Source organism: Aethina tumida, chromosome 1 (genome assembly GCF_024364675.1).
Source record: "Aethina tumida isolate Nest 87 chromosome 1, icAetTumi1.1, whole genome shotgun sequence".
Taxonomy (NCBI): Eukaryota; Metazoa; Arthropoda; class Insecta; order Coleoptera; family Nitidulidae; genus Aethina; species Aethina tumida.
Genome location: NC_065435.1, coordinates 71,870,867 through 71,890,909, shown reverse-complemented (window position 1 = coordinate 71,890,909; position 20,043 = coordinate 71,870,867). Strand labels below are relative to the sequence as shown.

Below are 20,043 nucleotides of genomic sequence, written 5' to 3'. Positions count from 1 at the left end.
ACCGCCTCCAGGCTTACAATCAGCTGTACAAACTCTGGGGTTTGATGCATTATCGCTGCATCTCATTTCATTGCAAGGATTTCTACAAGGATACCATTTTTCGTTTTCTCCGCAAGGCTCAGTATCAGCTAAAGTAATTCAAATTTATGATTACATTACACTAGAAATTATATTTTATACTTACAACTGTTGGTTAGGATAATGAGTTGAATAATTACGGTGACAAGAAGAACCGATTTGGACAGAAATATAAAATGTGTTGATATCATGTTAGGACTCGGTATTCAACGTAAAATGCGGTGTTTTGTTTATATTGTGCGCTTTTATTATTGTGCCTATCTCTTATCTTTTTGGTTTTATGGAATTTGTGCAGTGCTAAAGTGCTGCTAATTTTAATTATAATAATTTAGAGGACAAATACATATACAATACGGTTTTTCTTTGTATCCTTACCTATAGCAACAGTGTTGACAATTCAAGATACAAATTTCAGGATGGGAACATTGATTATAATGTGGGTTTAAACATCGACTTCCAGTTTTCGGTTTCTCCAGAGGAAACTATTTCATGTAAATCGTAACTATAGTAGTTACGTTTATTGGATTACTTTTTAAAGATTTTATGTTCATTGTTAGCAAAAGTAAAACCATAAAAATGAGATACATTTATTTTATTTCCTATTTTCAAATAATGTTCGTAGCACATACTAGAAATTACATTTTGTACTGAATAACCACGGTGATAAGAATGACCGTTTTACAAAAATTATAAATATAATAAATTTTTTTGATGTTAGGACTCCGTTTTTAAAATAGAATATGGTGTTTTACTTATAATCTCTTTTATTATTGTTCATATATCTTATCACTTTAGTTTTTATGGAATTTATGCAGTGCTATAGTGCTGTTAACTTTAATACGTAGAGGATAAGATAATGTTAACATATAAATATAACATATTCTACTTTAACATTTTTGTACACATTGTCCATTATCATTTCTTTTGTACCCTTTTTTGCAGTAACAATTAGCCTGGCAGTCTTTGGTACAAATTTGTGTATCAGGTCTTGGATTGCAACATGGTTCAAAACATCGGTTTCCACAAGAATTCCATTCTTCGTTTTCTCCACAGCAAACTATTCATTACAAGTTATTTATTATATGTTTAATATATTTTATATTATTTACTTACCTTCAACACAATCTCCATTATAATCTCTTTTGTAATTTTGTTTGCAATAACATCCACCTCTTAGGTCGCATGTTTTATTACTGTCTAAAGAATTTAACGTTTTATTGCAGTAATTATCATTACTTGGTCTGCGACATTCATTCCATACCTGATTCTTTGGACAACAATCTGAAATATTGTTACATTAAAATTTGCTTCAAAAAATATTTATCGAAAATACAGTACGTTTTACACATTTGCCTTCGCTATTTCTTTTAAAACCTTTTTGGCAATAACACTTGCTTGTATTACAATCTAAAGTACAAGGTCGGGATTTTGAATCGTTTGCATCACAGTTTTCCTCAATGCACGGATTGGTACAATTATGCCATATCTCATTCTCTGGACAACAATCTATAATATTTCTTGTTAGTACTATTAAAAAACATATTTTCAAAATATAGTACCTTTTACACATTTTCCTTCACTATTTCTTTTAAAGTCTTCTTTACAATAACAACCTCCTCGACAACAATTTGGTGTACAATTTCGAGGCTCTGAATTGTCATCACCACAGTTCTTCTCATTGCATGGGCATTCACATTTGAACCATACCTCATTATCTCCACATTCGTCACAATCTTAGAATACAATAAAATTTTTACTGAGAATATTGAAAGGAATTTAAGAAGTGTATTCTTACAAAAATCAGTTTTAACGACTCCAAATATCACCAGAGCTACACTGCATAAAAATATTAAATTATTGTAAGACATTATTAACACTATTGTATCACTTCGATTGTCTTAACACAATTTACCTGCTCCTACTTTTATAGGACTGTTTTTCTTATCAAATGCATCACTTTCACACAATTTATACAGTATAAATGTGTATTATCTTAAATAATCGAAAATATTTGCAAATTATTTATTAAAATCGGTGTAGAAAAACAAACGGTTTAAATTTTGAATAAAAAGTGATACATAATTATTAGTACATTTGTATTTTTATAACGTTTATTTAAATTTTCAAAGATATAATTCAAGCATTGCACGGAATACATTTTCTTTCCTTATCTGGTTTCGATCCTGGCCTGCACACGCATCCACCATTAACATTACAAATCTTCGGGCAAGGGATCGCAATATTGCAAGTGTTGTATGGACATGGGTCACCACACGGAACCCACATTTCATCCTGACGACAAGTGGGGCCTAAAATTATTATAGGTACAGTTTATCCAGGAGAAATGGAGATGAATTTACAATTGATGCATCGACCTTGCGGATCGCGTTTAAATCCGCGTTTACAATGACATCCACCCTCAGGATTACATTCCTTGGTGCGAGGTTTTTTTTCCATTGATTCGTTGCAGTATCTTTCATTACAGCGATTCCCGCAATCATTCCACACTTCATTTTCCGGACAAAGCATTGCCAAAACTAAAATCAAATTAAGTTTCATACTATGTCTAATAATTAAATTATTTATTTACCATTGCTTGAATTACTCAAAACTTGTAGCATTATCACCAAGGAAAATATTAACACTAGTTTTGACAACATTGTTGTTTCCCGAACAAATTTAATGTGGCTTTGTTCTTATTCCAAACCGCAGTTACAAATCGTAAATTAAATGATATCAAAAAGAACGATACTTTATTTTCCACATGTATATGACATTATTGAGAAACATCCTTGCTTTTATATCATTGTAGTTGTGAATAATGTAAACGTTGTAAATTCCAAGTATTTTTATATTGTTTTTATTGTTTTTAAGAAATATACGCTCAAACATGTGTAATATTGTAATTTCTCAAATTGTAAACATTTTATGCATTACATGGAATACAGGTATTGTTCGCACCACGTTTGGTGCCTTTTTTACATATGCATCCTCCATTAACTAAACAGAACTGCGGACAGGGAACTGATCTGTTACAGTTGTTAGCGAAACATTCGTTTCCACATGATTGCCAAACTTGATCGGAACGACATGTCGGACCTGTAAAAAACTTTCAGTACAAAACTGTATTCTGTGACTATATACATATATTACACTGAATGCAACGTCCTTCTAGGTCACGTTTATACCCTTCGTTACAATAACATCCCCCTTCTGAGTTACATTTATTTGTACAATTCCTTTCCGTCTCGTTGCACCATTTCTCATTGCAGATATTTCCACATTTGTTCCATGTTTCATTTGCAGGACAAACTTTTACTTGAAATTATTTAAAACTTTAGATTTATAGTATACCGTATTTGGATCGTTAATTACCACTTCCTAATTGATTAATATATTCCATAAACAACACTATGAATAATATTGTTGCTACTTTTATTAAAAACATAACTGCTTTTTCAACAATTCTCTGAACAAATATAAAGTTTATTTCAACGACATACAACTAAATATAAAAGGATTTATCTAAATGAATGCAAATGATATGCAACTATCATATAACTGAAAGTAAGCTATGCATTATTTAAATATCTCAGTTGAATTAATTGAAGTGTAAAAGTTAATGTACAATAAAAGTTACAATATTTTAATAAAAGTTTATATTATTACAATGATGTAAAACCTTTATATCTGAGTGAATTGATACGAGTTTAACCCTTAAATCATCAGTTAAATAAAATTTGATAATAAATTAATAAAGTTGTTGATATGAAACATGTGTTTCTTGCGCGACATTTGCGAAACATTCATTACCGCGTTCCTCATTTCATCGCCACATGTTGAACCTTAAAAATAATTTATTCGGTTATTTTAATTTTACGTATCGGTGAAAAACAATCGACTAATATTGAACGCATTGTCCTTGGAGGTTCGTATCATTCCAGTAACATCCTCCTTTTAACTTGCATTTTTTACTTAATTTCTTGCTTTCGTTGCACCATTTATCATTGCAATGATTTTCACAATTATTCCCTGTTTTATATTCAGGATATTTTTTATCTGAACTTTAAATGTAGGTTTATTTTATTTCATGCTTGAATCATTAATTATAGTTGCCACTTCCTCATTGGTTAATGAATTCCATAATCAATGCCTTGAAACATATTGTTATTAATTTTATTCCAAACTCTAAACTAATATAAAGTTTATTTCAAAAAATAGACAAAATATAAAAAGGTTATCAAAATGAATGTAAATTATGGGCATCTAATAAACACATGCTGGTAAGCATATCCATAACTTACATGTTTGACATTTTTAAGTATTTTTATTGTTTATAAAAAATATATATTTATAGAAATTCCAAAAATCTATTTAGAAATTTTGTTGATGTATACTAAATGATACAAATTAAATACAAGGTATCTAGGGAACACCTGAATATTTTTAAATTATTGCAATCAAACAAAAAAAAAATAATGTGAAAATATAATGAATTAATAAAAAAGTTTTTTACAACCCTTTCAAAAATTAAAATAATAACCCCTACCAAATATGCGAATATTTATTATTATGTTATTTATGCCATATTTATTTTTTTTTATTAAAAATTAATATCCGGATGGAGCTCCTCGGTTGTTTACGACCGCAATATATTGTTTTAGCATTCTCACTATCAGTCTATCGAGTAGGTTTTAGTCCAGATTTTACCACATGTCCTGTACCGCCAAAATTAGCTTCTGGTGGTCTCCATAATTGTTTTGGGTAATTTGAAAGTCTTTTTTTCACTTTTTCTTTTGGATTAATGTATGGGAAGTTTGCTGGCCAAGGTAAAACGCTTATGTTATTATTTTCGAACGTTCTTCGAACGATTCTCGCAGTATGTGGCCTAGCATTATCATGCTGGTATATGTAATTTGGGCTGACATTGATTAAATAGGATAACACAATGGATAAAACAATGTTGTCGCAATATTGAACTGTACTCAAAGTGGTTTCTATTAAAAACAGCTTGATTCTTCCACCATTATTAATTCCTCTCCAAAACATTAATGAGCTTCCTCCAAGATTGACCATCTCACGACTATATTGTAATCGTACTTGATTTCCAGGTTCTCTCCAGATACGTATCCCTCCAGAATTTTGGTGGTAGCAAAATCTTGACTCAACAGAGAAGAGAATACGATTCCAATCATCAGGATCCCAATTAAGATCTTTTTGTATTGTTTCTGACGGTTTGAGCTAACACAATCACATCGTGGACCCTAAAAAGCTCTTGTCTTAGTTGGCGAGCTATTATATCCGGGTGTCTCCGAGCTGGCAAAAGCAAAAAGCGACCTTGTCCCGAGGTTAACCGACTGCGGCCTGGATGTCTTTCTTTTACATCATTATACTCATTGTAACGTCTCCTCAATCTGCTTATAACACTCACAAATGTGCCCATTTGACGAGCTACGTCACGTTGTAATGATCCATGATGTGATTTGATGAATATTGGGTCAATAACACAAGATATACTAAATCGCAGCTTTTAACAGGTATATTATTTATAAGTTAAATTATTTTTTAATTTAATTTGATTTTTCTGGGTATTCCCTAGACATTTTGACTGAGAATATTTGTAAGTTATAGGTGACGCAAAAATTAAATTACTTTTCAGTTCATTTATTTGAATACATTTTTATTATATTTTAATATTCCTGTGTTAAACTGTACATATAATATGAAAAAAGTTTATGCTCTTTGTAAATTTGCTATTTCATTTTTTCTTACATTATCTTTAAAGTATTTTTGGTTTTTCAGTGCTATAATTCGTGTAAATTTGCTTTATGCATTCAAAAGTGAACTTAAACAATAGAATCGACCACACGCATTCATTTTGAGTATATACTCTAAGCTGTAATTTTCATTTTGTCGTGTTGAAAGTGGAACTATTCTGATATTTGTACCATCGAAGAAAATAACTGCGATAACTCTATGATTAGAAATAGACTTCAAGCAATGGATTTAATCAAGAAGATGGACAAATGATTTTCAAAAATATTAAGTAACGATAACAAAATTAGGTTTTGATAATTGCCAAATTCTTATATGCAACGCAAACGAGCCTTTTATTAATTGTAATGTTAAATGTGATCCCTCGATTACAACGATTCTCGTTAGTCTAGACAATGGAATGAATCTGGTGAACCTAGTGGAGCAGTTCTTAAAGAAATATTAATCCGAGAAGAGGTACATTAGAGAATTAAATGATGTTTCAAAATGTTATATATGTTTACCACATATATATCAGCTATTTCAGCATCTCTTAGTTATTTTTTATCATTGCCTAATTTTTCACATAATAAACATCCAGGAATCCTGATTTTTTTCTCGTGACTAATACTAAAGTAAAATATATTATTTTAGATTGAAACGTTAAAAAACGTTTTACGTTATATTTTAAAAAAATGAATTCATCTCACCCGCACCCAAGTTCTTTATTAAATAAAACAAATTAGTAACATTAAGTTTTTATTAAAATATTTCAAGCATCGCACGGAACACATGTATTGTTTGCGCCACGTTTAGTGCCCTTTTTGCAGACACATCCGCCATTTTCTATACAAAACAACGGACACATTGTCTTCTTGCCGCAAGTATTTGCTGTACATTCATTGCCACACCTGGTCCAAACTTCATCGCAACGACAAGTAGGACCTAAAAAAAAATTTTTTCAACAAATTTTCATTTAAATATAAGACGTACAGTTAATGCATCGTCCTTCAAGATCGCGTTTATATCCTTCGTTACAGTAACATCCCGCTACACAGTTTTTGGTGCATCTTTTTGGTTCGGTTGATGTTTCGTTGCACAATCTTTCATAGCAAGGATTTCCACAACTATTCCACGTTTCATTTTCAGGACAAACAGGTAATAGAGCTAATGGTAAATAATGATTAATATCCATACACATATTTTGTCAATAATTATACTTACCATATGTTGAATGATTGATGACTTCCACCATCATCACTGTAGTAAATAATGTTACTAGTTTTGCTAGCAACATAACTGTATCCGTTGGAGATTTGAGAACAAATATAAATTTCATTTTAACCTCATGTGACTAAATACAAAACGAATTATCGAAACAAATGGAGATTACATGCAATAATAATGCAATGTAAATCGTCAAAAATATGTAGAAAATTGATATAAATTTATCCGTAGTTTATTTGAATGTTTTAATCGTAAATAAGTCGTATAAATTAGTGACTTTTGTTCATAACAATTAGATAAATAAACATTTGGGTTTATTAAAATGTTCAGTTCTGGATAAAACAATGAAATAAATAAATAAAATAATCTTCTTAATTATGTGTATGTAGTTTTTTTACACGTTTAGTGCTACTTTGTGTACAGTACACAACTCAGTACCAATTGAGGACGTGTTGAAATATTTGTGACCATTATCACTTGAGGTCCAGATTTCATCGTCACAACATTTAGGACTTTAAAAATGACAAAAATGACGTTGTCTGCCATAACTTAGAAAATACTAATTGAATAAGTGGAGAAAAAAATACCGAAAATAAAAGTAGCCCTAAAAAACGTAGATTATTATGTTTCTAAGATGGTCGATAAGGAGCGTATCATAATTAACATAATATTTTTTTCTAATTTAATTACCAATTAAAAATGTATTTAGTTATTTATCTAAAAAACATTTGACATATTTGGCAGCATAGAGTAGCAGTAACAAGTTAAACATTTAAAATTTATAAAACTCATAACTATAATTTGACTGTTTGAATCTATTTTAAATTATTACTTAAATGTAGTGCCTGAACACATATAGTCATCAAAACATATCGAACGAAATTTGTCAGTCATTTAACACATGGGTTGAAAAGTTCCGAACCTAACACATATATGGTGCACGTTTTATTGCATTCACTTCTTTTTCAGTTAGTATTATCCTTCAAAAGACAAATGTTAAAATTTCATGATATTCTATTAATTAGTTTGTGAGTTATTGTGCTAAGAGTGACGCTACTCTTTTTCTTTTAAATCAATGGATCAAAAACAATTTCGTGTTTTAATTTTACACTGTTTCTTGATGGGAAAAAGTATCGTTCAAGCGACGCAATGGCTTGAAAAGTGTTATGGGGAACCCCACTCCATCAGAAACAACAATAAAACGTTGGTTTGGTGACATCAAACGTGGTCATAGAGACACCTATTATGTAGAACGTAGTAGACGTCCAAATGAAGCGATAACTCAGAAAATATCAAAAAAATCCACAAAATCGTTTTGAATGATCGAAAAGTAAAGTTGCGTGAGTTAGCTGACATCGTACAGATATCAAAAAACGTGTTAGCTTTATATTGCATGAGCATTTAACTATGAGAAAGCTCCGTTCAAAGTGGGTGTCACGTTTGCTCACTGTTGACCAAAAACAAGAACGTATTGATGATTCTGAGCAGTGTTTGGCCATGTTTCAACATAACAAGTCCGAATTTTTGCGTCGTTACGTGACAGTGGATGAAACATGGATCCATCACTTCACTCCGTAATCAAAACGATTGTCATCTGAGTGGACAGCAACTGGTGAACCTCGTTCAAAGCGCCCAAAAGAACAACAATCGGCTGAAAAGGTTATGGCCTCAATATTTAGGTGTGTGTGTGGTGTAATATTTATCGACTATATTGAGAAGGAAAATACCATCAACAGTGAATATTATATAGATTTATTGGAGCATTTGAATTGCAAGGAATGGACCGCATATGGCAAAAAAAAATTGTTTCATCAAGACAACGCACTGTGTCACAAGTCAAACAAAACTATGATCAAACTACATGAAATGAATGTCGAATTACTCCTACATCCACCGTATTCGTCAGATTTTGCTTCCAGCGACAAAATGCTGAAACTGAGGCCTATTTTAGGGTAAGAGATAAATCGTTCTACAAAAGTGGTAATGAAATATTAAAGCGGCGCTGGAATGATTGCGTTCTCTTGATGGAGATTACCTTGATGAATAAAGCTAATTTTGAACAAAAAAAATGTGTTTCCTTTGTTAGGCCTTTTAGGACTTTTCAGCCCATGTGTTATAAGGATACTGATATGTTCAAAATTAGATATGAGATATTTTAAAAAGACTCAAAGTAATATTCTTTTATAATTGGTCCGTAATTAGTTTATTTGTTTAAATGAATTTGTGCTCGAACATAACTGCAGAATTATCTAAATTAGTCTTCCAAAAAATTCAAAATGTAATTTTTAAAATAACACAAAATGATAATATTCGGAATAAATATGTGCCGTTTAAAACTCTTCAAATTGTCGTCTAAATAAAACTATTCAGTAATATTCCGTTTTTATTAGAATCGATCAAGTATTGCATGGAACACACGTATTGTTTGCTCCACGTTTAGTGTCCTTTCTACAAACACATCCTCCATTAAGTTTACAAAATAGAGGACAAAATCTTTTCCTGCCGCAAGTGTTAGCAAAACATTCATTGCCACACTCGGTCCATACTTCATCGCGACGACATGTTGGGCCTAAAATATTTTCATCATTCATTTCTGTTTTGCCTAAACAATGGGCTTACTTACATTGAATGCATCTACCTCGAGGATCGCGTTTGAATCCATCGTTACAGTAACATCCCCCTTGCAAAATATAGTTATTTGAACATTTTCTTGATGTTTCGTTGCAAAATTTTTCATTGCAGAGATTTCCACGGTTATTCCATGTTTCGTTTTCGGGACAAACGGGTAACGGGGCTTGTAATAAATTTAAAATAATATAGATGTATTTTACTCACTAATTATACATACTATATTTCCTGAATGTCACTAATTTTGTTAGAAACAAACAACTGCTTACGTTGAAGTTTTAAATGCAAATACAAACTTTAATTTAACCTTATATAACTACATATAAAAGTAATTATTAAAACGAATGCAAATTACATACAATAACCATACAAAGTAAATCGTAAGAAATATGTATAAAACTGATATAAGTGTATTATTTGAATATTTTGAAGTACCATAAGTATAAATTAGTTGTATAAAAAGTTGTTGTTCATAATTAGTATACTTTTATAGATATATAAATATTTTGGTTTGTTATTTTTTGAACATATAACTATGTAACTTTTGGCCTGGTTAAAAACGGTAATTCTTCAATACGTTATGTCAAAATAAAGTGGAATGTGAGGTGCAAATGAAGCGGGGAGCTTGTTGATTCTCATCAGGAGACCTGAACTGTTGTTACCATGGTCTAATCCTTCATTATGTTTTGATTGCGGACATTGGCCTCTCTATATGGTATTGTCGCTTGATTTAAACTTGCAAAGTGCATGTCGAGCCACCATTTTATTTGCTTAATTCGGTTAACTACTAATCTTTCACGAGTAATATCGATATTCGGAACAAAAAGCCGGTGTTGCAAGCATTCATCTGACAATTTTTGTTTTGCATGCGGTATTTTATTTAAGGACTCAAAATATGCCCTATTATCTAACTTTCAGGTTTACAGAGCAAATGAGCATGAAGTTTGCTAAACCAATGATTTGGCGGGTGTCGACTGATCACGTGACCCACCGTTATTTCTGCTTATATGAAACGAAGAAAGGACGAGGAAGTGCAGATTTCCATTTCGTGGAGTTGGATGTCGCATCCAGAACCTATGCAAACTGCGCGTACTTTTTCTTCAAACGATTCGAGAGACAGTTTTTATCATATAAATATTTTAGATGTTTATGCATATTAAAAAGTCAAAAAGTAAATTCACTTCGAAAGAAAATATTTTACTCAAAATTAAGATTAAACCTTAAAACACAGACAGAAAGTTGTATAGTGTATTCAATATAGTTTATTGTTAGGTAAATTAATAAGATTTTAATTAAAAAACTTATTATTTTAATAATATGTAATATATATATATATATATATAGTACATAATTATAATGTATTTGTTAATAATATTTTTTTCAATATTTTTCAAGAATTACATGAAACACAAGTATTATTTATGCCACGTTCAGTTCCATTTTTGCACACACAGCCTCCATTTTCAAAACAATAATATGGACAAATTGTGGATGTGTTGCAAGTATTTGCCATACAGTCGTTACCGCATTGGTCCCACACTTCATCGCAAGGACATGTTGGACCTTAAAAATATTTTCTTCATATAATTTTATGTATTGGTGAAATACAATCGACTTACATTGAATGCATTGTCCTTTAGTGTCGCGTTTATAGCCTTTGTTACAGTAACATCCTCCTTCGATGTTGCATTGTTTTGTACAAATTCTTGCTGTTTCGTTGCACCAATTTTCATTGCATGGATTTCCACAATTATTCCACGTTTCATTTTCAGGACACACTTGTGCTAATATTTAAATTAAAATTTAATAATATAATTGAAATAATTTTTTAACAATAAATATTCTTACCACTTCTTGATTGATTGATGATTTCCGTTAACATTATTAGAAAAAATATTGTTAATGCTTTTATAAAAAACATATCTGTTGTTGCAGAAGCTCTGCGAATAAATGTCAATTTTATGTTTATTTCAGACAAATATTTATAAATATATTTAAATGAATGTAAATTATATGCAACAATAAAGTACGATAAGTCGTCAAAAGTATATGAAAAACAAATACAAATTTTTTGATAAGTTATTTAAATATTTTAAGAATGTATTAAATTAATCCGGGATTTTAAATTTTCAAATAGTAAAGGAAATTATTTTGCATAAAAGTACATTCCGAGCTGAATATAACTTTTAATTAGCTGTTTAAATACAAGATTATTTTTGTTTGTTTTCCATTATTATAATTTCTCTGATAATTCTCTTTTGAAATAGTCGTAAAAGCGATATATGTATATTTTTTTAAAAAAATATGTATAGCTTAGTTTATATAAAACAAATAAATATGTTGTAAAAAAACAAATATAGAACATACTTACTAGTCCTCTTCAAATTATTAAATGCAGTCAATAATAATTTTTTTAATGTTAGTTCAACGTTTATCTTAATATTAATAATATGTGTTTAAATTGGTTTAGAAATGTGTGTGGTATGAGTGATTAGTGCAGTTTTGTAAAATAAGTAGAATTTTTAAACACAATTCATTAGTTAAATTAAAACAAAATAAATATTTTTGATTTATATGTTTTATTGTTTACCATAAAAATTTCACCTTATAGTATAAATACAACAGATATATTGTCAGTCAGTGTACTACATCAATCTCCCCATTCTTGTACTAAACATCACATGTCCTTACAAATTTCCTTAAAACAACACGTAATAGAAAAAATATAGTTAATAATCATCGCACCACCAGAAGATTCTTTGACTGATTTTAGATTCTACTAATAGATAAAAAGGTCTTCTGGCTGTGAAATTTTGTATAAAGCAATACTACTATAGATATGTTATACAAAGATCATAGAAACAATATAGTAGATACAAGATGCATCAACCATCAAAGCGTAAGTTGCAGAAGAAAATTAATATTATTGGACATTAATTTAATTACCTACAATAAAAAGCAGCAACGTCTCAATAATAGTACCTCTCTTCCAAATTTGATTATTAAACTTTGAAGGTCAAACTAGGTATAAAATAAATTTTGATTGTTCTCTATTATTCCATGCCGAGATCATTCAACACAATCCACTTTTAAATTCCAGAAATGTATGTTCAGTTACCGAGACGATAACATTTTTCTGTTCTCTTTTCCAATGCCTGAACATGTAGAACGAAACAGCAACAATCGTTACAAATATTACCACACCCAATGTTGTTAAAGCAGCCGAATTCAAATACTGAATGGGAAATCCGCTGTTTATTGAACAGTTTGATTCTTGTTCATCATTCCCTGAAGGACAATGTCGTAAGCCGTCACACCACAATTCTGGACTTATACAAGCACCCAATTCAGGACAACTGAAATAAATTACAAATTGCTAGATAGTCATGATAGTTATGTCAACCTACCTATGAGGACAGTCAGGTGGTGAAATCATTAATAGACTAGATGGTAAAGTCAAAGCTGGATTTTTTGAAACTTCCATCCAATTCACAGCGAAATTGCCAGTTTCTCTTTGGAGAAATTCTATAATGAAACTTCTGGAGTTCTTGTTTTGGATCTTCTTGTACGAAAATATGCTCCAACCTTCAGAAAACATCTCCACGACGTCATCTACCGTCTCATAATATGGACATATTGAGTGGATATCTTCAGTTTTACCAGGTGAATAAATTAGAATCCTGTTCTTGCTCGGGCAAAGTCTTGCATCACGAATTTGTGAACCTTTAATCTTTAGGTAGATATAATTACCTAAATTATTTTCAGGCTCTATAAGCCAAGGTTGATCCAAACAATATTTCACAGTTTGATTTTGATAGGTGAAACCTTCAGTTTCACTTAAGTTTTGTTCGTTGTTTCTTACAGTTATCTCCCCACTCGTTCCTTTTAGTCTTCTGTTCTTCCAAGGATTAAGACAGTTGTTTTCGTTGGGTATGAACTGGAATGTGGCATCGAAATAGTAATCATGAAAATCTTCAGTGATCTTCATATTGGTAATTTGAAACTTCACTACCACTCTGCTGGCGGTCTTCGTGACTATTGAGAATGGTTCAGTTATATTAGAACATAAACAATCTCTTTTGATTTCAATGCCCTTCCAAGGATACTCTGAAATTTTAAGGTTGGCTGTTCCACTATTTTTCGACTTGGAATTGCACACCCACCGGTTTATCTCCGTGTTGTAAACCGAATAACATTTTCGATCACCGAATTGTGCTTTAGTAAATGTAATTTTCAACCTCTGGTGATTCTTCGATTCGAACTGATACGTACAAGTTAAGTCTCTTTGTCCACCACGGCCATACAAAAAGGTAATTTTGGGAGAGTAAAATCTTCCAGTATCCGTTTTGAATATTCGATCACAAGGATTCCTCGACATTTGACTCCCTTCTTGTGACAAATCCACGAACTCATATTTGAGTATAAAGTTCACCGGATACAAGACGCTACCATATCTGATCGTATGAGAAATTGTAAGGTCTGTGCTGCTTGAAATGTAACTCTCGGCAAGTCCACATGGTCTGGTAAGCCTGGACGAATTCTTAAGCAGCGAGTGATCACACAATTTTGGTTTGTCAAATTTGCAGAACTGACCGATGAGTTGGACATTATTCTTGCCTTTGATATCGCCGTCCCATATTTGCAATTGAACGTCACAGTCTCCAGTATTGAAATCCGCAAGTCTTTCGTTGGTGACGTGATATTTGATGAAAGAAATCCATATTATATTGTTCCTTTGACCTTTGAAATGATACTGGCAAGTTGTGTTCGGTGGTAAACTGTGCAATGGACTTTCAAGTAGACCTGTGGTGTTGTCAAACGTTGTCACTAAGAATTCACACTTTTTGCCATGCTCTATGTAACTTGGGGACTCCTTATTTACATAGAATACCTTTAACAATACTTAATAGTAAAAGTATTTTAATAATTTAAGGATAATTACCTCCACTTCCAGTTCGAATCCGGGTAAATAAGATAGTGGTAAAGGATGAAAAGGATTCCCAAATGGGGAAGTGTGAAACTTTACCAGCAATTCTGGACCACTGCTTATGATTTCTGGGACTGTTTCACCACTGCAAAGGTGAGCTAGCGTTGTGGCACCACTGCCCCATCCATCAAAAATCTCCAAATAATCTTGCATCATATTGCACTGATCCCAAATTCTAAAATGAAATACATTTTTTCAAGTTTAAACAACATCATGCAAGATTTTTTTACCTTAGGACTCTATCACTATTATCAAACTTAGGTAGATGCTCCTTGTAGTGGAAATTTGCTTGTCTTACTGTGATTAACGCATGTTTTCCTTCAGGAACATTTTTTTCTCTGACTCTGTAATGACAGCTTACGTTTCTGGGATAAATTCCTGGATAATTGGGTGATTGAATTTTGCATGGTTTTTTGGAACAATTCTCCAATAACCTGAAATGTATTAGGTAAGGAAAATTACATCGCAATGTTCTAAAATAATAATTACCTATCACAGTAGGACCCAGGTGTAAGTTTTCCTCTATAAGATCTCTGTGTTGCATTTCCGTATCTTATTTTGGCATCGCTTAGTTTCAGAAACTTATAGGACAGTTTAAATTCAAACGTGTATCCAGATGTTTGCTGAAAAAATAATTAGAAGCGTTGAGATTCTACCTTAAACTGCGCCAAGAACGTCAGAAACTATCAAGAAATAATTCGGCACGGCATACGAACCATTAAACACCACCAGCCATTTATTCAGACGGCGCGAAATCGTGCGATTCTCGCTTCCGCAGTCTGCATTTAATGGTGGAAGTTAGTTAAGTAAATTAACACCTCATTTACCTGTTGAAGTTTGCGCAATACTACCACATCTATATAAAGTATAAACTAAATAATATAAAAGAATAAAAATTGTGTATATGACACCATAAGTTATTATAAAAGATGGCAGCACTAATTACATATATGAATTAGGCAACCCGGTATTCATTTATGGAAAAATATATAATTTATTACTTTAATTTTTACAATTCAATTTTATTTTTTTGTGTAATAAAAATTAAAATAAGATGCGCAAATTTCATAAAAGTTAAGTGTTTAAACATTTATAAAATATGGCTGTTTTTACATTTCTTACATTACTTCCAGTAAGTTAACATTGCATAAAACATTTTAACAATTCCCTTTGACTCAAAATACACGAACTGAATATTACATGAGCCACAGCCATAAATAGTAAATCTTCTTTCCAGAACTGCTGAAAGCGTGTTAAGTAAATTAACAGTCGATTTACCTGGGGAGAGAACCGGTTGAGCATCAGGGTAAGGTTTACGCTGGGGGTTTCGCTGTAGTAGACGGTGTAACCCCACGCGCTTCCGCACCATTTGCCGCCCGTGGGCGGCCTGTTCGACTCCCTGATCGAGATGTACCCATCGGGACAGCCTTCAGACGTGAACGACTCGAACATTCCCACTGCGAACGATTCGAACGTCAGCTGAAACAGTGTCGTCGGGTTTTCAATTCATTCAATTTAGTCTCTTTTTTCTTCTTTCGTGTAATAGTTGGATGAACTAAAGCCCGATTTATTTTTATTGGCGGTCGAGATGAGCAGGGCAGAATCGGAGATAAGGTATACGTATGTTTTGCACGAGATTACGCTAAGATTTACAGGAATCCGATGTCCCGAGGGGAGAGACAGGCACAGATAAAGATTGAAACGCGGGGCAATAGATTTAGCCCGCCGAACCACTAACCCAACCAAAGAATCGGGAATTAATCTCAACTACGGACAATTTATTTTTACGGATAGGCAAAGGATGTGCCGGAATGAAACATCAATCGATACGAAAATTCGGGGCGATAAGCCTTTAGACATAAAGATTTCAGGAGTGGAACGGATGATTGAGTATCTGTCATGTTATGAATTAGGAGATAATTATTAACTTCTTCACTTACTCTACAGACAATCTTACTTTCACAGTACACGATATGACACGATATGACAGAATTAATTAAAACCGTCGAGTTTACTAGGAGGTAATTAAACAGGAGCGTTGGAAATAGCGATTACACTGAAGTTTAATGTTTAATAGGGCGGCACAAGTGGGTAGTTATAACTTTTTGAATTATTACCGTTGTGTTGTATGTTCGGCTTGCATACATGTTTTAGTTAATTGGTGGCGCCCATTTATATAAATTGCACCCGTTTAGGAAAATACCGCCTGCAATGTTTTCATATTTCGGATGTATAAACGTTATTTATGTGACGGTTACAATTGGACTACAGCGCAGATTTTAAAGTATTTCGGGGCATTTCATTAATTTATGGAGTTGTGCCGTGTATACGACACGCCCAATTAAATGTTATTTCATTTCATGTAATCATTTTACAACAACATATAAATTAAAACATGATTGTAACCACTGATATTTATAATAAATTCCAATACCATCAAATTAAACACAAATATGAACCGTTTTGCATTGGCAAATCAAATTTTCTTTCCATTTCCTGTTCCATAATTACAAGTAAAATATTCAGCGTGGCGGTTTGAAATTTGAGCACGTTTTCAATTAAACATCAATGTTAATTTAAATTTACGAGTACAAAAAAAATCGTTATTCCGTTTAACGTTTCCCTGATGATTCGAGGTGGGAGATTTCTTTGTGCTTTGCCACATTTCGATCATTCTTTCGTTAATTAACTCCCCGACGAGATGTTTAATATTTCATTCTAAGAGAAATTCATTTTAGCACCGCCATTTTCACTTTTATGTTGAATGATTAACTTTTGCGAATTTGGAATTTTGATTGGAGTGGCTTATAGAACCGCAAAGAGTAATTTAAAATATAAATGTCCAAAATGACAAATGTTGGGGTATCAAGTGCATTTCCTAAATGGAAAAGTTGCAAAAGTTTCTAAACAATTAGAAACTGTAACAGATTGATGATGGCTTGATAAAGTTTGAAGCTAAATTCAAAACTCTTGTTAGATTGTCGGGGTTTTAGTAAATAGGAACAAACTACTTTATAAACAAGTAATTTTTCGGTTCCTGCTTCAAGTAGACCTAATAAACAATAATCAGTGTACTAAACAGTTACCCTGAAAGCTCCAAACCACAAACTCGCATAGTGCAGCATCAAATAAACCACATTCGCGTAACGGGCACATAGAAAGCACCACAGTATAAAATGAAGTGTACAACTTACTTGTACCAGTTCGCCGAACGAGCCTCCTGCAGCAGTAAAATTTAGATAACACAGGAACGGCATTTGCGAGTCACTAGGCCTCTTTATCTCTAATTCGTATGTATGACCGACTCCGCCGTAGTACGTGATGTTGCATGCTGGAAAACGGAACATTTCACTACCACGCTACATTATTTATATTAAAATTGATAAATATTCAAATTTTACGAGGACAACGGGAAAAAATTCAACTTGAAACAGGTTTTTGCATTGTGCTTTTAGTATGTTTTTACAGTCATCTTTTTTTATTATGTGGAGATAAAATTACTCCTTAATTTTATAACACAACCTAATAAATTTAAACATGATTATCCAGAGGGATAATACATCTACTAAATTTGTATTAAACTATGTAAAACAAAGAAAACTTCAATTTTCTGCTTGAATTAAATTAATCCCAAAACAGTACTTAACATTTATTATTTGTGAGTAAATATAAACCGTATTTAGGACATGAAGAAAAGAAAGAGGCACAGTAATAAGTGCACACATTTCCAATTTGTAGAAAGGTTTCGTCCGGAAGCCCGTGGCAGTTTTGCGAAGCTACAAACGAAAATATTAGCTTATTGTCCCCCAGAGTTGCTTTTCAGCTCGAATCGTGTTGATAATTCAGCGACTGTTGCTCCGGATTCGGTCGAATGTCACAAATATTCGTATTTTATGACTCGACATTTTATTAAAATTGAAATTGCGTCTACAATGGTAATGCAAAAACACGGCCTGATAATATATTGATGCGACACTCGCGTAACATATGGGACAAGTTTACGTCCCTTAATATAAGTATTTTATTCCTTACATCCAAAAGTGGCGATGGTCGCTGAATTTTTAACGCGACTGCAGTTGAAAGTCGACCCCGGGGACACGGGACGTAGACGCTTTGCAGTTATGCTTGGCTTTTTACAGAATTAAAAAGTTTTGGGGTTAGTCAATCTTTGAAAGGCGCATTGTGTGCGATTTTTATATTAAAACAGATTTTTTTGTGTTACTTTATACTTTTGTGAAATTAAACGTGTTGTTACTGGAAATTTGAATACATTTTGTATATTCACATTGATGGTGAATAGATAAAATTTTAAATTGAAAACTGGAATGAATTAAAACTTTTCTAATATCTTACAATTTAGGAGTATAGTGGACGTCGCCACATATTTATCTAAGAATTTAATAACTTCAATAAGGTTTTCTTTTCCTTTTTTTAATAATCTCTAAATTATCGTATCTATTTTCATATGAAAAACCTTATATACCTGTATCAAATTAAAATAAATACATACATTCATACAGTCCAAGTTTTTAAATTTATTGATCAATATTTTCATCAATCATGAATTGTAATTTTGAATGTTTTATTTCTTCTAATATCTTTTTATCTATTATAATCCAATATTTAATATAAGTTTCGATACTTTTTGATAAAGAATGGATGAATAAAGAATTTAGTGGTAATTTATATACAAAAAAATCTTGAAAACCCTGTAAATACAAAGACACAAGGCAAAATCACTTACGTGAACAGTTTGATATTTCGTCTGTGCCATCAGTGCAATCCTGGACACCGTTGCAGTATTTGTTTATATTAACACAATCGCCGTTCTGACATTGGTACTCGGTCTTAGTACAACCCTCTGCGAAAACCCCCCTCGACATCCAGATAAAAACCAATATTCTCACGTTAATCCTTAAATAAAAGTTAATCGTAAGGTTTGTGAAAACCAAAACAAAACCTATCATATACTCACATTGTAGCAGGATTTTTCACGTTTCGCGATTAACTGCTGTACATCAACAGGATTTCACTCCTGCTTAAAACTATTACCAGTCACATATTCCATAGGGAAAGACGCGAAATAAATTTACTGCCAGGCTACATAAACACGAGCGGCCCCGCGAGCTTTTCACCGGGCAAAAACAAGTTGAATGCGAGCTTTGTGGGCATCCGTGTGATCGCGCATGGTTACGCGCAATTCCTGAAAATCCGATCGAACTCGGCCATGCAACGCTCGCTCCAATATCAAGAACTCAATGATTTAATGTTTCTTCGATAGTCGTGACTGAATTCACTCCACAAGACAATGCGAATCTGTCCATTGTTATTTATGATGGGTTTTCGTTGCGAACGGAAACGGCAAGTTG

At 32.3% G+C, this 20,043-nt stretch overlaps 3 protein-coding genes and 1 long non-coding RNA gene across 5 annotated transcripts; all 4 read right to left on the bottom strand.

Moving 5' to 3' along the window:
• Window positions 1–2,208: 2,208 nt before the first annotated feature.
• Window positions 2,209–2,800, bottom strand: LOC126264230 (mucin-5B-like). 2 transcript variants are annotated; one of them, XM_049961071.1, is made up of 3 exons: window positions 2,669–2,800; window positions 2,439–2,615; window positions 2,209–2,387 (listed from the first exon to the last, which is right to left on the bottom strand). In XM_049961071.1, exons 1-3 carry the CDS (start codon window positions 2,736–2,738, stop codon window positions 2,215–2,217), a joined length of 420 nt encoding a protein of 139 aa, XP_049817028.1. In that variant the 5' UTR covers window positions 2,739–2,800; the 3' UTR covers window positions 2,209–2,214. The 2 variants fall into 2 exon arrangements, with proteins under 2 accessions (XP_049817028.1, XP_049817029.1); XM_049961072.1 differs by having other exon boundaries at window positions 2,454–2,615.
• A 3,778-nt stretch (window positions 2,801–6,578) lies between these two features.
• On the bottom strand, window positions 6,579–7,154 carry LOC126266546 (chymotrypsin inhibitor Ani s 6-like). Its single transcript, XM_049970743.1, has 3 exons — window positions 7,057–7,154; window positions 6,826–6,999; window positions 6,579–6,777 (listed from the first exon to the last, which is right to left on the bottom strand). Exons 1-3 carry the CDS (start codon window positions 7,127–7,129, stop codon window positions 6,605–6,607), a joined length of 420 nt encoding a protein of 139 aa, XP_049826700.1. The 5' UTR covers window positions 7,130–7,154; the 3' UTR covers window positions 6,579–6,604.
• Window positions 7,155–11,046: 3,892 nt separating this feature from the next.
• On the bottom strand, window positions 11,047–11,631 carry LOC126266517 (uncharacterized). Its single transcript, XR_007548851.1, has 3 exons — window positions 11,536–11,631; window positions 11,307–11,471; window positions 11,047–11,250 (listed from the first exon to the last, which is right to left on the bottom strand). It is a non-coding gene; the product is annotated as an uncharacterized LOC126266517 (long non-coding RNA).
• A 616-nt stretch (window positions 11,632–12,247) lies between these two features.
• On the bottom strand, window positions 12,248–19,793 carry LOC109598040 (uncharacterized). The gene is made up of 9 exons (XM_020013849.2): window positions 19,650–19,793; window positions 19,419–19,588; window positions 17,869–18,005; window positions 15,953–16,153; window positions 15,164–15,297; window positions 14,905–15,108; window positions 14,630–14,849; window positions 13,095–14,578; window positions 12,248–13,043 (listed from the first exon to the last, which is right to left on the bottom strand). Coding segments are annotated over exons 1-9 (2,835 nt in total). The 5' UTR covers window positions 19,652–19,793; the 3' UTR covers window positions 12,248–12,760.
• Window positions 19,794–20,043: the final 250 nt, after the last annotated feature.